Raw genomic sequence first — 16,358 nt, 5'->3', positions numbered from 1 at the left:
ACCCAGTTGCATACAACTATATATAAATATATACATATCTATTATATATATAATATATATAACATATATGTGTGTAAGTAATCAGCTTTGCTGGCTTCGCATTTCATATATTTGGCGTAAGTGTTTCGGTGTTTGTGTTAGTGTGTGCGAAACTAGACACATTTCTTGTTGCATGTTGCACTGTGGCCATAAAATACAAGCGCAAGCCAATAGCAACACGCACACACATACAGCTAAGAAATGCAGCAGATTTTAAGCACTTTTTTGTTTTTATTTTTTTGTTTTTTTTTAATTTAACTTTAATGATGTTTTTACATACAACAATTTCGAAAAGTATATTTTCGTTTAATCTTTCAATCAAATTTATTCATACTGCATATATTGCCTATCAAAATCCACTTGACATTCGCGCACAGCGCAGCCGTAAAGTTATATAAACGAGTATTATGGAAAAACACAAAACAGATTTGTCAAAAAACTAAGTTTTTTTTGCATTTTTTTTAAATATATTCAGTTCTTGCAACACACATTTCATAAATTAATTTAAACAAAAATAAATTTCAGATTTGTTTTTATGGCACAAACTTGCGTATTTACTAGTCTTTCTGTATTTTTACAACAATTTCCAACACAGTCACATTGGCAACATTTCGAAAATAAATTTAAATGCATTTACTCTTTTCCTTGTTTTGCAATCCACCGAAAAAAGGGCCACTTTCAATGCGTTTGAAAATTTTGTTAACCGTTCGCAGTGCTGCTTAAACGCAGACTAAATTGGCCAACGATTGGCCAACTACCATTTGCTTTTCAAATAAAATAAATATATTCACTTGTTGCTGCTATTGCCACTGCCACTGGAAGTTGCTGACACCAAAAAGCCAATTGAGCAAAATTCACTTACTCCCAAGCAAATCGATTGGAATTGTGTGCTGCGCTGTGGCGGAGCAGCTGTGAGCTGAAATACACACACGAAGTTAACAGCAAGCGACGCATGCGCAGCTGTCAAACCACATTTCGGCCATACATGCGAGCATATGTACTGCTTTGGCAGTGCTCATTTGCAGTTAGCTTTTGCTCTAAGCTCCAAAGGCTGCCGTTGTTTCGTTGTTATCTGTGCTTGCTCTCTCAACCGGTTGTGCAGCGGCTTTGCATTTGCTTTTGCGCATGTGCAGTATGTAAAAGTGCGAGTGTTATAATTTTATTTTGTGTGTTTTGTTTTATTTTCTGTTTTTGCCTTTTTTTCGGAATGCGTCAACAATATACTTTTAATAAAAATGATTGCAAGCGATAAGGTGAAATAACAAACATACAAACAAATAAGTGATAAATCTCTAACGTTCAAAATCGATGCATCTGTTAATATTATATAAAACACAATCGCGAGTTTTTTATAGTTTTAAAAATATGTACATATCATATAGCTACGTAACTGGAAGTACTAGAAATGTACTTTGTTGGGTACATTATTGGGTCCGTTTGCCTTTATACCGGTTTGAATGTAAATTAACCATTTTATAAACATCTTTATAATTAAAAGAAATTCCGGTTAGCTACAACATTTGTAACTCAAGAAATACTGTCTGAGTGTCCGTTTAACCACACAAACTCTACGGCAATATCAAGTTCTTATATGGAAAACCTTTTATTTGACAAGATATCTTCATGCTCAGAGCGTACCGCCAAACTATATGGATCTGCTTCACAAACGGATCGATCAAAATCAAGTTCTTGTATGGAAACTTTTGCTTAATTTTATTATTAGACTAGTTTTAGTTCGGGTTATAGCGATAATACAGAAAACTATATTATAAAGTTGATGAGCTTGCTAGGATAGGTCCTTTAATTTGAACAACTGCGGAAAGGGAATGGGTAAGAAGTCCGTTGGCTTCTTGTAGTTTACTATAATGCTTGGGACTCACAAAAGCTCAGAAAGGGTTGGTCAACTACTAGCAGCTGTGCAGTCGCAAGGTTCTTTTGGACCAGTATAAATCGATGGAGCTGTACGGAGCTATTTTCTTTCAGCATTTGCTTTCAGTCGTTGTAGGAGTTCTAACTGGACACTGTCCGATAGGGATTCATGTGGTAAAATTGAAGATTTGACACGCTTTTGTCAGGTCAGTGCAAAAACACGTCTGATTTCATTCATATATTTAGAGATCGAGGTGATATAGGCGTTTCGCCGATATATCCTATCCAACTACAGGAGTCAGACTTTACAAGGGACTGTTAATAGCTGGAAACTTTTATATTTGTGAAGAGTTTTATAACTTTGGTGCAGATAGGTAGCAGTACCGCCTTATCAATTAATCCGGTATCCTTTTTGTGGACAATCATTAAAGTTTTGGTGTTTGAAGGGTTCCGAATATTTTGCATTCGCAGTGGAAGTGGAAAACCGTTTCAGCAAAAAAGGAATTTGCTTACAAGAGCGACAACTACTTTTATAGGGCAAGCAGATTTTTAGCGCATGCTCTCCAAAAAGCCAGTGCCCCGCGATAGTAGCTGTAAATATGTCTATACTATTTCTGTACCTAGATAATATGCTCTTTGTTCTCCTATTTCGGCCATATTTGTTTCTGTGAGATTTAAATTGCTTATAAAGCTTCCTTTTGATAGTCCCTAGCGGGTATAGTATTGGCTCCGCTTCGGATTCGTCTAAAAAGGCTCCTAGCAGTGCTAACCCGTCCGTTTTTTCGTTGCCAAGTATGTTCCTGTGACCCAGAACTCAAATTATGGACAAATGGAGTGGCAGGTCAAGCAGGCAGATGAGGTATAAGCTTTATTGCAGTTGTTGACTACGTTGAATTAATCTGTGGAGCTTCGAGTTAACTTTCCATGTTTATATATACATATTTTTACAGTGTCTCCGACGTTTCTTTCAGAGTCTTAAAAACTTGGTGGCAAACTGAATACTTTGTACAAAAATTCCAAAAAAATTTCAAATAGATCCAAAAACAGTATTTTAGGCTTTTTCTTCATATATTTATCTAAAAATATATCTTCAAGGACAGTAAAATTATTTCTCTTCAGTTAATAATATTAAATAAAACGCAAAAATAGTTTTTTGGATTTTACAAGTTTTTATTTTCATTTACAAAAAGTTAAAGCTCTTATTATATGCCCCATATTTTGAATACGACCCGATAAGTGCTTAGCCTCACCGCACGATGGCAACAGTGGTTTTTCGCTGTGGAAGCGAATTCAGGCGGAGTGAATTTATTTGTCCTTTAATAACCGTGAACGATATATTCTTATAGATCTAACGAAAAACAAAAAGAGCAAGGAGCAGTGAATTCTATCCAGTCCGCGAAGGTCAAGGCCACCGTTTTCATTTTGCAAAATCTGATCTACTCATAAAAAAGTAAAAAGTGCTCTAATATGCCGACTTATGGAATGGATTTGACGTTGAATTGCAGAAAAACCGGAATTCAGCAAAGAAAATAATGCTCTTTCTTCAACCAGAACGCCCATGGGCTTACAGGCAGAAATTTCGAATTTCGTCGAAATTTGAGTTATTGCCAACACGGTGGATTAGAAAAACATCTACTTCAGATAGTTTAATAATATTTTTTAGTTTTCGGCCTCATATCACACATAAAGGTATGGTTTTTGTTTATTGTAGGCAAGAGCTTCTTATCGTAGTTAAGCCAATACTGTTCTATGGAGTATTTGTCTGGTGGAGAGCGATCGATAAAGCTAAACCCTTTAAGCATTACTGCAGACTTCGGTCAATTTAACACAGTCCCTGAGAGAAACACCCCGAAATCATCTCCCACTTCGACTGCATCTCTGAGGACTTGGACCACTGCGCTGCGGAACCTACTTCTATCGGATGTGACGGAGTCGCTAAAGAAGATTCACAGTGACTTTCACGTATGGATCAAAACTTAGGGAGAAGGTTGGAAGGGGACTCTCTGTCCGGAGCTCTCAATCAACTCTTGTTTCAGACTGCCAGACCACTTGAGTGTCTTTTAAGCAGGAGTGGCAGCCATCAAGGTAGCAGCAGATATTCTTCTCCGAAGTGCGGCTTATTTTTGGGAGGAATGTCTTGGCACTCATGCTGTGAGCATAAAGATTTTTAAGGGCTCAACTTGTCAAAGCTATCATGAGAAAGATGAGGTGGAAACATCAAGACACATCTTGCTCCACTGTTCAGCTTTCGACAGACTAAGGCTGGAGTATCTGTAATAAAGATTCTTCATGTTCTTTATTGGTGTAGACACCGCTTACGCGAAATTAGCCGCGTCAATAAATTTGTGGCATCCTCTAGGCGTTTTGACGATATGCGACGGTCTTTTGATCCATACCGAGGAGTTCTGGGCATTGCAACGAACAAGCGTCTATATCAGCCCAAGTGGGATTATTCATCATCTAACCAGTAATCAACCAATTTAAGGGGGAAAGAAGATAAGGAAGGCATTAAAAATATACAAAACCATTTAGAATATTTAACAGTTTAATTAAGATAGGGCTAAGTAAGAACGAAATAACACATTTCGAAGTAGTTGATCGAGATAACACAAATTTGCTGCCAATAACTAGCGTTGACTTAAACAACGCTAAAATATTGCTAAAGATTAATCAAATAAAGTAGACAAGCCCTTCATTGTAAAGCAAGATTATATGTACGCCAATGTATATTCTGTCAAAGCAAGAGCGCTTTATGTTGCCGCTGCAAAATAAAATAACAATATACATGTAACTCACATTTTTTCTTCAAAAGATTTATATGTTAATAAAACTGATAAATGTATCCTTTATGTTAAAAGCAATACAAATACATACTTCTGAATATATATAAGCACATATTTGCTTGCGTGATAAAACTACTTTATTCAGATGTATTTGTTTCATTTTTGTTTTGCGAGCCGGCTGCCACAGGTTTGGTGAGGCGCGTGTTCGATTCGCTTAGCAAAACTGGTTTTAAATTCACAAATTTATTTCTTTTATTTTATTTGAAACTGTCTCGGGTGCTAATCTTATGTTTTCCATACATAAGTATGTACACATACTTACTTAAAATTTATATCAACGTTTTTATACGAGTATAACCACTTTTGATTTCGATCTGTTACTATTTATAATCTTAGCTTTAGGATTTACTATTATAACTGGAGTAAAGGAGTGTATGTGGAAATATCTAGACCTGCTTTAATGTTTTATTGGTAATTTTAATTATTTTTCAATCATTTTGGTACCGCCTGGCGATTTGAATATATATGTTTGAATATTATTTATTAGATGTATTATCAAAATTTTGCATTTAGCATGTCTCCCATAACCACATATCCAGTGAGTTGCACGGAATGAGGTCAGCATAACTGAAAGGCCAATAAGTATAGGTTTCCTTACTCACGTGCTTGCGTTACACCAACAATAATATATAATTGGATTTAATAATGATTTGTGCAAACACATTTAACATTCGCTGGCTAAGCAGTTCGCGTTAATTTGTGCAATCGTTGGCCCTTTAGCCCGCCAAAACAATGACATAACAGCACAAAGCGGTGTGTAGTGCGGTAGCGAGTTAATGGGTCGATAGTTCGTTGGCTGAGCACGCTCTGCTATTGCCGTTAAGTGTGCAAAACACTAGCTATTAGTCACTTTTCTGAAATCGAAATTGTTAATCGAAGCATGAGTGATTGCACTGCTGGCTAATTTATTTACAAAACGCCGCAAATTACTAAATACCCCTACTTAATTCAATAAATTCGAGTCATATGTAAAGATACGCCTTGCAAATACATAGTAACTAGGAGTAAAAGAGAAGTAACCAGCTGGTCATAACTTGTGTGCGCTTGCATTACATTTTTTCACATATTCACATTGAAAACTATCGCACAAATTTTATACATATACATATACATTTTGAGCTAGGTTATAGGCTTTCTTAAAAATCACCTTCACATAATCTTGCACTCATTACAGCATACGTTGCATTGCATTGCAGTAGTCACCGTTTAATATAAATTGCAATTTTTTATACACTTGTAACATGTTACTACAGAGTATAATAGTTTTGTTCACCTAACGGTTGTATGTATCACCTAAAACTGAGTTAGATTTTGGGTTATATACATGATCAGCCTAATAAGGTGAGTTGAAATCCGAGTGACTGTCTGTCACCTATAAAATACATATTTCGGGTTCTACTCAACCGATTTCAACCAAATTCGAAGCATGGAATCATTTTAACATTTTCATGTCATAATGCAAAAATGGGCGAAATTAGACTACAACTACGCCTAGTTCCCATATTACACAATTTTAAGTTCTTTTTATTCTTTCACTTTCCTGTACACAAATCAAGAAGCAATTAATATTACGCGATAAAACTTTCCACGAATAGTGTCTTTGAGGTATGTCACCTTATGACTAAAAATTGTACAAATCGATTTAAAACTGTTTAAGACCTAAGGTACCGAATATGTAGACTCCAATGCGTATAATTGACTTTTGACCAAAACTATCGGTCAATGTGTGAGCTATATATTTGAAAAAAACCGGGCCCAGCCACATATAACAAACATATAACAAGACTTGTTATCGGGTGACTTTATCCTGTATGTTTGGTGATAGTATGTGAATATCAGGGAACACTATATTAAAAAGCTGTTCAAGTCAAGTCCAATGAAACTAAAAGAGTCTCGAAAATCATCTACACTTGTCTTCAGAATCCACAATATATTCAATATATTTGAACAATCTCAATAATGATTCTCCCAAACAATAATAATGGTAAGTCCGATATATTGACAGCTAATTTTACTTAGCTGATATGAACCCCCGCGCCATTATATGTATCTGAGATGATGGAATGTACCCAGATGTCAACATGACGGCATTTTACGGAAATATGCTGTTCCAACAAAAAAACAATATTTATAAGTCAAGCTCGTAAAGGATCAAGTCAGGGTCGAGGACTGATTCAGAGATGGCATTTGGACTACTATATGCAGTTCTTTGTGAAACCAAACGCACAGATATTTGTGGTCTTAGAATAGAAAATGCATTTAAGTATATCAATGAGGCTAATTTTAATAAAAACTTTGGATTAAGATAACAATAAAAAAACTTGTGAATCTTAAATTTGATTCAATAATTTAGCTTACAAAAGAATAATGCATTTTTTTGTTTTGAAAAATTTTATATTTTTAATTGTTTGTTTCTCAACAAAGTCTGCTTAGATCGATACATTTGATAGTGCGATATTCCAAAGTTTTGGCCGGCCAGTGTCTCTTTGTAGTTTAGAAATAAAATGAAGTTGTACGGAGCCGAATTTGAAGAATATGGCGTAATATTCGTAGTCTAATTCGATCGATTTGGTGATCCAGACGACGGAAATGTAAGCCGATGCTATGTTATAGTGAAAGAGCCCTTTTTTTGCGAAATGAGACCATTTTTTCCGATATTAAGCGTCGTTTCAGCGCAATGATAGTAGTTAGTGCCCTGTGAACTTTTTTTCCTTCTTCAGAGAATCAATATATGTAGATCTCATTTTGTGAATCCTTGGTAACAGTGACAATTCCCGAAAAGACATTCTTTGACTGCTTTAGAGCAGGTTCGCCGGTAAAATCAAGTGTTTCGACTGTTTCTTGGCCTATTAACTAAAAAAAATTGAATAACCGCCCAATATTACCATTTTCATAAAATCAACGAACACATTTTCTTACATGCGTCTGAAATTGTGACAGTCATTATCGACAAGAATGCACCTTACAATAGTAAATTACTATTCCCTTTATGGGAAGATCATTAAATATCTGCAATTGGAAGCAACTGAGATCACTTTAAACATTGGTAGGTAGTGATATAGGAATAAGATTTTGACTTAAATGCTTTTTCATTCAACTTATCATCTATTTCAAATACTAAACAAAATATATATACATATCACACATACAATGAAATTAAATACCTTCATTATTTGCAGCAAAAACCAATCATTCACATACTAGTTATGGTCCTGAATGCACCAAAAGGGCGCCATTCGGGAACGGCTTACTTTACTGCTGTTTTAACAACACATGCTATATGAGTACTACTCACATATGTACGAGTATGTACATATCTGCAAGTACTATACGTAAACGCTTACTTCTGCGTACTTCTGCAAATGTTTATATAAGCCTTAATTTTTTGCCGCAGTGGAGTTATGGTTAAAAGTAGGCAAAAGCTTGGCATGTGAGTAAATCAGTTGGATTCGATTGTGCTAAGCACAAGAGTGGCTTTAACTTACTTTACCGGTTTTCACGATGTGAAGGTAGTTTGCGCTATTTTCATATATAGAGCAATGCATAATAGTAATAACAACAATTTGCAAAGTACTCGCTTAGACATACTTACTATTACACAAATTCGTTAACAAAAAAAAAACGAACGTATCATGCTTTGATCTAACAATTTTGTTCATTAGTATTTAGTGCTTTTTATTATGATTTTGACCACGTAACAATATACTGTTATTTAAGCGTGTCTTACACCCCCACAATAACTGTATAACTACTATTTTAGCAGAGATAAAAAATGTTCTTATTTTTGTTTTTGTTATTCATGTTGGCAGAAATGTCGCCGACGCTTCAGTTTGGTGTTGGTGGGGATGTTGACGTTGGAGATTTTGCTCATGAGCGGCTTTACCGTCACAGTTACACATTCTAATTGAATTCTGAGAACAAAATTTGCTGTTTACAAGTTGAAATCTGGAAAAACGTGTTTCAGTTGTCTTTATCCACAATTAACTGCTGTTTAACACACGTTAAAGTATTTGTTTTTGTTACTATTCTTATTGCTCATTCGTGGACCAGCTTGTTAAGTTCTTTGGCATAAGATTACAAACATACGTACATGGTGATTTTCCAGTCAGTTGTGATTTTGTTGACACGCCGCTTGTTCGTTAGCTGAATTGTAAATCAGTTTCGCTTTTTATTATTTTCTATCATAAATGTTGTTATTTTGTGCGCGGTCTGTGTTTGTTGTGATTGATTATGATCACAATCACTTAAGGCCTTGGCGAGTGTGCAATTTTATGTGCACAACTATTATGTAACCCAATCATGAAGTGCTTATATACCTATGTGCACAGAAATTTGTATCTCCATTGAAATCTCAAATGCGTTTATTTATTGAACATATTCGAAATCTAATGGTTTGACTAATTGTGTATGTATTTGTAGATATTTTGATAGGATTGTTGTAAATTGTTGTTGTGTTATTTGAACTTTTGTGAGCATTCCATAATTGGAAAGATTGTAACAATTTAAAAGCGCTTCAAAATTAATTTATTCATTTACTATATACAGAGCATCCGGATAATGCTCTAAAAGGGCGGCAATTTTTCATTATAAAACTTTTTTTTAACGAAAATATGTTGTATTTTATAAATCTATTTACTGTAATATTGCTTAGCTTAGCTCATAACCGTTATTTAGTTAGAATAAAAAGGTTTAGCAATTCATAGGAACGACCCGCCACTTAGAGAGTGATGTAAATTTGTTTAAAAAGTTGTAAAATCCAGGAAAAATCAGTTTTCTTATAATTCTTTTTCTTTTCAAAGATTTGAAAGTAGTTGAATATTTTTAAATATTGTGTAAATCTCGAAACCGACATTTAGACATGTTTAAACACTGTTTTGTTTTGTTTTGTATTATACTATACTCTATAAAGGAAACTTCAAGTTTAATTAGGAATGTGTTCATTACCATTCGAAAGAATATTTTTTGATATTTATATGTTGAAGACTATCTTTCAAATACTGGCCGCGGCTGCCTCTCAGATGGTCCATCCGTTCGCGTTCGATGTCGCGTTCGAACATTTGGACTGGTAACTGGTGAATGACATGCGTGATGTTTTGCTTCAAGGCCTGAATCGAAGCGGGATTATCCACATAAACTTTAGACTTTCATATCCCCACAGGGAAATGGTGCGTGTAACCGTGTGATATCACACGATCTTGGTGGCCAATAGACCGGCCCAAACGGGAAATTATCTGAATTCCTCTCATTAAATCCACTGATTGCGATGTATGGGAAGTGGTGCCATCTTATTGAAACCAAATGTCGCCGAGATCACAAGCTTCAATTTCAGGCATCAAATAGTCTGTTATCATGGCACAATAACCGTCACCGTTGATGGTAATGTTCTCACTGGCATCAGTTTATAATAAATATGGACTGATGACTACATCGGCCCACAAATCACACTAAACCTTTGGCTTTCTAAATGAAATAGCAGCTCTTGAATCTCTCTAGGTTGCTCTTTGTCTCAAATGCGACAATTTTGCTTGTTTACATACCAAGAAATGCGTTTCATTGCTGAACAAAATTTGGCACGAAAACGTCCGATCTTCTTGGAACTATTTAAGTGGCCATAGAGCTAAGCGATGTCACTTGGGAAAGTCGAGAGCATTCAGTTCTTGCACAAGTTGTATATTATACGCTTTCAATTCAAGATCTCGATGCAGAATGCGCCAAGTCGTTCCATAAATCAGTCCGAGTTGTTGCGAATGGCGCCAAATCGACTCTCTACTGTCTTCAGTAATTCTGTAGTGCATTACTTCTACTGGCTGCTAATCACAAAGTCTTCAATGGTAATGAAATTGTGGACGAAACTACCGAAGAGAGTGTACGTCTGTCATCCGAAAATTTAACCGAAAATGGTGGACCCATGTATTGAGTTTACCAAGAACTGAACTGGAGCATGACAATGAAAGTCAATCGCGATAAGAATCTACCAAGGTGCAAAAATGCAAAAGTCATGTGTAAAGCGGTAGATCAAAAATACACAAATCTCTTATTGGTACACGTTAGAAAGGACTGCAGACACTGTTAACAGTTGGGTTGCCGGCAGAATGGGGCGGACAGATCGAGAAAACTACCGCAACGCACAAGAGAAGCAACGAAGTATCTCTTGTGCAATTGCCTGTTATTGGTAATATCAACTGCTTCAAGCATTTGAGAGGACGACAGTATGTGAGCGTGTTGAAACTCGCATCAAACGTTGGATATCTAAACGATGGCTACTCCTCATGAACTACGTGATTGCACTCCATTTGGTGCAGCTAAGGACTACAATTTATCTATACGTGAGCGAGTAGTCAACTAGGCTAGCATAACCTCTACATCAGTAAAAAGTATGATAAATGTATATATTTTTATATAATAATTTTATATTTTTATAATTTATATTATTTTCCATAAAAAGTGAGTTTACTGTAAAAAAAACATTTTTATTACTATTTTTAATACTATATAATACTTAAACCAAACTCATTACCATTTTTTATTCGAAACCAAATCGACGTAATTAAAAGCCTTGACTTTAGTTTGTCATGAATATTAAAACGTTTAAGTCTTCCGCAGTAGTTATACATTAGTTATACATAATTTGCCATCTTGATTTTATTTTTGTCATAAAAATTTGCAAAACTATATCATTAAAATAACAAATTAAATATAAATTAATTAAATACTAATTTAATGTAACTAAACTAAATCAACATCTAACTATGTCTAGCCTAGGAAAAAATCCAACACAAAGCGATATACTTTACTAGCAGTACTATTACTGACCGGTTTTAGCAGGGGCTGCGGTTCCATGAATGTATCGAAATCGGTATAATGCAGTATATACCATTCGGCCACAAAGTAAAACACCAAAGTAATAAGGCCGAACTTGAGGTAAATCTTGAAAATATCAAATAAATGACCCAGAAGAATTTGCAAACCTTCCATGACGCAATTAAAAGCACGGCCAAACGCCACCATCACCATCATCGGTGCTTTACCAAAGTGACAATTGATTGCGGCTCACGCTGGGCCAAGAAGCGGCGAACTGTGCGAACTGCGCTCTTCGAGGTTTCGGCAATTATTGCTTTATGGCTGCGCGTATGCACAAAAATTGTCGGTGTTAACGGTGTTGGCCTGGCGATTTGGTAATTTCTTGCCTGCGTGTTTTTGTGCCTCGCATGTATGTGGTATACATACGAACGTACGGATGTATGCAATTGCAACTGTAGAGCACACAAGTCACATATCCAATAAATGTATTTATGTTTCGTTTGCTTGCTTGTTATTTTTAATATGCAAAGTAGTGAAGAAGCAGCAATCTTTCGATTATTTTTGTACGTTTTTGCAGAGTAGTCGCGTAGCGTCCTCTTTGTCTCGACGCGGAGCTCCTCACTTAAGTGCTTTAATATGTGACAGCTTTGAAATTCGTTTAATAATTCGCGAATTCGATGCGCTTGTATTTTCGTTGACAACGTCTGGTTTCACTCCACATACATGAGTTATATAATTATTGCACTTTGCTTTTTTCAAGTTTACTTTAATTAATTTTTAAGTTCAATTATTGGTTGGTTTTATTTTTGATTATTTTTTTAATTTTTGAAATAATTATGGGCGTCAGCAGATTGGCAATATTATTTAACAGTTTATTGTAGCGGTTTTTGATGTTCAATATTTTATTTAGAACTTCTTCCTTTTATTTTAAGAGTATTGAGTGCAAATCTGCAATTATAATAAAAAACATTTTTTAATGAATTTATATATTTTTAATAATTTCTGAAAAACTTTGTAAATAATTAACATGGCAAATGTACTATTAAAAAATATTGAAAACTGAAATTGTTTTTGAGGTCACTGATAATTACGGTAATTTTGAAAAATAGGAATAGACCAAATATTTATTAATATAAAATTAAATTGGAGATGTAAGAAAGGGTGTTGGGACCCATATATTTATAATTATGGTAATTAAAACCAATTCCTTCAGTTTTTGCAACATATTTTAAGGTACTATAAAAAAATAATAATAATAAAATTACAATCTTAGTTTTTCGAAATATATATTTTTTTCAACAAAAAAATAGTTTATAAAGAAATTGCAAACTTTTTGTAATTATTTACTACATTTACATAATATAAATTGTTTTATAAAAAATTTAATTAAATTTCAAAGAAGCATCAGGTTGTACAGGGGTTTAACTAGATTATTTATTTTGTATTAGTAAAAAAATTTACTGTATATATTCATTGTAAATAATCAAATTGGGATTTGCAAAGAAGTATTCGTGAAGGGGTTAGAGGTTATCAGAATTTTTGAATTTTCTTAAAGTGTACATATAGAGAGTTTCGAAGAGGGCACGAGGTTACCTATTCATGAAACTTTTTCAACTGATTTTAGATGAATCTCAAATTTTTAGTGATGGTCACTGAAAGAAGCTTCTGTTGGTACTGGATCAACACAAACAGCCATTACTTTGAAAAATATAAATTTTCCGTATTTGTGTCAAATTGACTCGATATTTTATTTAATAGCATTACATTACAGTGTGAAACTTGACGAAATCAGACTAAAACCACACATATGAACATAATTTCTATACAACACAATTTTAAATACCATCTGATTGTGTTACTTTCCAGTATATAAATCAAGAGCCAAACAATCTATCCGGATAAAAGTTTGCACGAGGTATGCCTTTGAGATATGCCGCCTTATAACCAAAAATTGTCTAAGCCGGATTAAAACTATTCACATATCCTATTGCCAATTGCTTACCGAAAATAACGCTCAAACTGTCAGATGTACTACAATTGAAGTTGCAAGCGTATAAAATATTCGATTACACGCAAACGTAGCCCTTCCTTAGTTGTTTTAGGTTAATTTTCTTCATTAGAATAAAAAAAAATCGTGTGAAGGCTTTTTAAGCGCGTTTCGGCGAGCCTTTTAGGCTCCAAATTGTCATCCTATGACAAAAAAGTCATTGTTGTACATAAGAATACCCACAGAAGTACCTATGAAAATTTGAAAATATTCATTCCTACCAAAATTATAGGCATATTACTAGATAAACTAAATTCAAGTTCTAGAGATAATCTCAAAATTTTACTCGGCAGGATAAAAATTGTCAAAGTCATTTGCCTAGCCAATTGCAAAAAAGTAGTTTTGACAAAAGCGCGTTTAAAGTTCCACATATAACCATAGCAGAGATGAACAAGTGAAAAAAAATATTACTATGAAGCATAGTTCATGCAAAAAAAATCGATTTTTTGAAGATTCTACAGTAGTAAGCACCTTAAGTAAATAAAGTTCGTTGCTTAAGTCTTTTGATTTTTTTTAACTTCAGGCTTTGACATTTGCAAGATCGAATGACGAAATTAAAAAGGTGTAGGTAGTAATTTAAAAGTAAATTTATAGAATATATACTCTTAGTATCATTAATGTAAAATTTAACTGGAAAACTGATGAAGCAAACATTTGTACAATACACTATTTGATATAGAGCACAAATAGGGCTCATCCCATGTGGCAACACCAACCCAAAAATTCCTGAAATCAAACCTTCCGATAATGAATGTGAAGACGTCAGTGTATATAGTTAATTTAAGCGACATATGTTCCTTAACAAATTTATCGTAACAAATCTAATGGACTGATTTTTGATTAATTTCAAATGTAATAGAGTTTTGAACAAATCAAAAAAAAAAATAATTAGGAAAAGTTGGAAAAGTATTTTTTGTTCGTCTGCGTCCGAACTGAGTACCTCCTTATCTATTATTTATACGAATTTTTCATAAAAAAAGAAAAAGTGAATGCAGTGTTAATAGGTTTATTTATTTTTTTAACGGAAAATAACTAAATATTCACCTAGAGTTGTTCTTTTAAGCTACACTTTATGAATAATTTGCTACTAAGCTTCTTATAAATTGTGTGAGTATTTACGTTTCGGACATTGTATACTATATATATGTATGTATCGCTTATCTGTGCTCTGTCTCCTTTATAAATTTCGCTGTTAATCCATTTAATATGCTCATGACGTAACGGGTGATTTTTTTGAGGTTAGGATTTTCATGCATTAGTATTTGACAGATCACGTGGGATTTCAGACATGGTGTCAAAGAGAAAGATGCTCAGTATGCTTTGACATTTCATCATGAATAGACTTACTAACGAGCAACGCTTGCAAATTATTGAATTTTATTACCAAAATCAGTGTTCGGTTCGAAAATTTTTTATCGACAAATTTTGTTCAGCGATGAGGCTCATTTCTGGTTGAATGGCTACGTAAATAAGCAAAATTGCCGCATTTGGGGTGAAGAGCAACCAGAAGCCGTTCAAGAACTGCCCATGCATTCCGAAAAAATGCACTGTTTGGTGTGGTTTGTACGCTGGTGGAATCATTGGACCGTATTTTTTCAAAGATGCTGTTGGACGCAACGTTACGGTGAATGGCGAACGCTATCGTTCGATGCTAACAAACTTTTTGTTGCCAAAAATGGAAGAACTGAACTTGGTTGACATGTGGTTTCAACAAGATGGCGCTACATGCCACACAGCTCGCGATTCTATGGCCATTTTGAGGGAAAACTTCGGACAACAATTCATCTCAAGAAATGGACCCGTAAGTTGGCCACCAAGATCATGCGATTTAACGCCTTTAGACTATTTTTTGTGGGGCTACGTCAAGTCTAAAGTCTACAGAAATAAGCCAGCAACTATTCCAGCTTTGGAAGACAACATTTCCGAAGAAATTCGGGCTATTCCGGCCGAAATGCTCGAAAAAGTTGCCCAAAATTGGACTTTCCGAATGGACCACCTAAGACGCAGCCGCGGTCAACATTTAAATGAAATTATCTTCAAAAAGTAAATGTCATGAACCAATCTAACGTTTCAAATAAAGAACCGATGAGATTTTGCAAATTTTATGCGTTTTTTTTTAAAAAAAAGTTATCAAGCTCTTAAAAAATCACCCTTTATAAGAAAACCTCAATATGCAAATATTTCGTGCAATTTTAACATTTATTCTGCCTCCTTGAAGTAAATGAAGTCTTAAGAAATATATCCATAAAAATTCATTTTCAGCTTTTTTAAATATATTATTGAACGATTATATATATCACGAGAAGAAAATATTGTACAAGAAAAACATAAAACTTTAATATACATATATAAGAGTTTCGGAACCGGTCGATAATGCCCAGAAATACTTGCAGGTCGCGAGCCGTACAAGCCGCTTGCCTTCAGTTCGGTACCGGCAAAGCCTGTTGTTGTTGGCAGATGTTTTGTACTTTTTCTTCTTATACTTTTCAACTTCTTCGTCTTCGGAATGAGTTGAGTATGAATAATAAAATTAAAAAATCGAAAACAATGTTAATTAAGGTCAAAAGATATAAAGTCCTTAAGTTTAGAAGATGTAGATATATTTTTGTATATTATAGCTTGATACTGTCTTTTATTGCTAGCGAAATAAAGAAATATTTTAAATAACAGCGAAAATTCCTAGAAATATTTATAGCAAAATACCAAGGTTATTCTTTGCCATATTTTCACAATATTTATTTTGGTACCTTTGTCAATAT

General features: G+C 34.3%; 2 protein-coding genes across 5 annotated transcripts in view; both read right to left on the bottom strand.

Annotated features, from left to right (window-relative positions):
- LOC105225134 (nucleolar protein dao-5) overlaps nt 1–824 on the bottom strand; it is a 28,256-nt gene extending 27,432 nt beyond the window's left edge. For 3 of the 4 annotated variants that reach the window (XM_049458972.1, XM_049458974.1, XM_049458975.1), the window contains exon 1: nt 677–824. The gene's annotated coding sequence lies outside the window, so the exon portion shown is untranslated. The remainder of the gene's footprint in view (nt 1–676) is intronic. The other variant, XM_049458973.1, reaches the window with a different exon arrangement.
- Nucleotides 825–11,374: 10,550 nt separating this feature from the next.
- Nucleotides 11,375–12,413, bottom strand: LOC105225142 (uncharacterized). Its single transcript, XM_011203486.4, has one exon. It carries the CDS (start codon nt 11,766–11,768, stop codon nt 11,505–11,507), a length of 264 nt encoding a protein of 87 aa, XP_011201788.1. The 5' UTR covers nt 11,769–12,413; the 3' UTR covers nt 11,375–11,504.
- Between the last annotated feature and the right edge of the window lie 3,945 nt (nt 12,414–16,358).

Source organism: Bactrocera dorsalis, chromosome 5 (assembly GCF_023373825.1).
Source record: "Bactrocera dorsalis isolate Fly_Bdor chromosome 5, ASM2337382v1, whole genome shotgun sequence".
NCBI lineage: Eukaryota > Metazoa > Arthropoda > Insecta > Diptera > Tephritidae > Bactrocera > Bactrocera dorsalis.
Note: the sequence above shows the minus strand (reverse complement) of the source record. Positions and strands in the feature narration are given on the sequence as shown.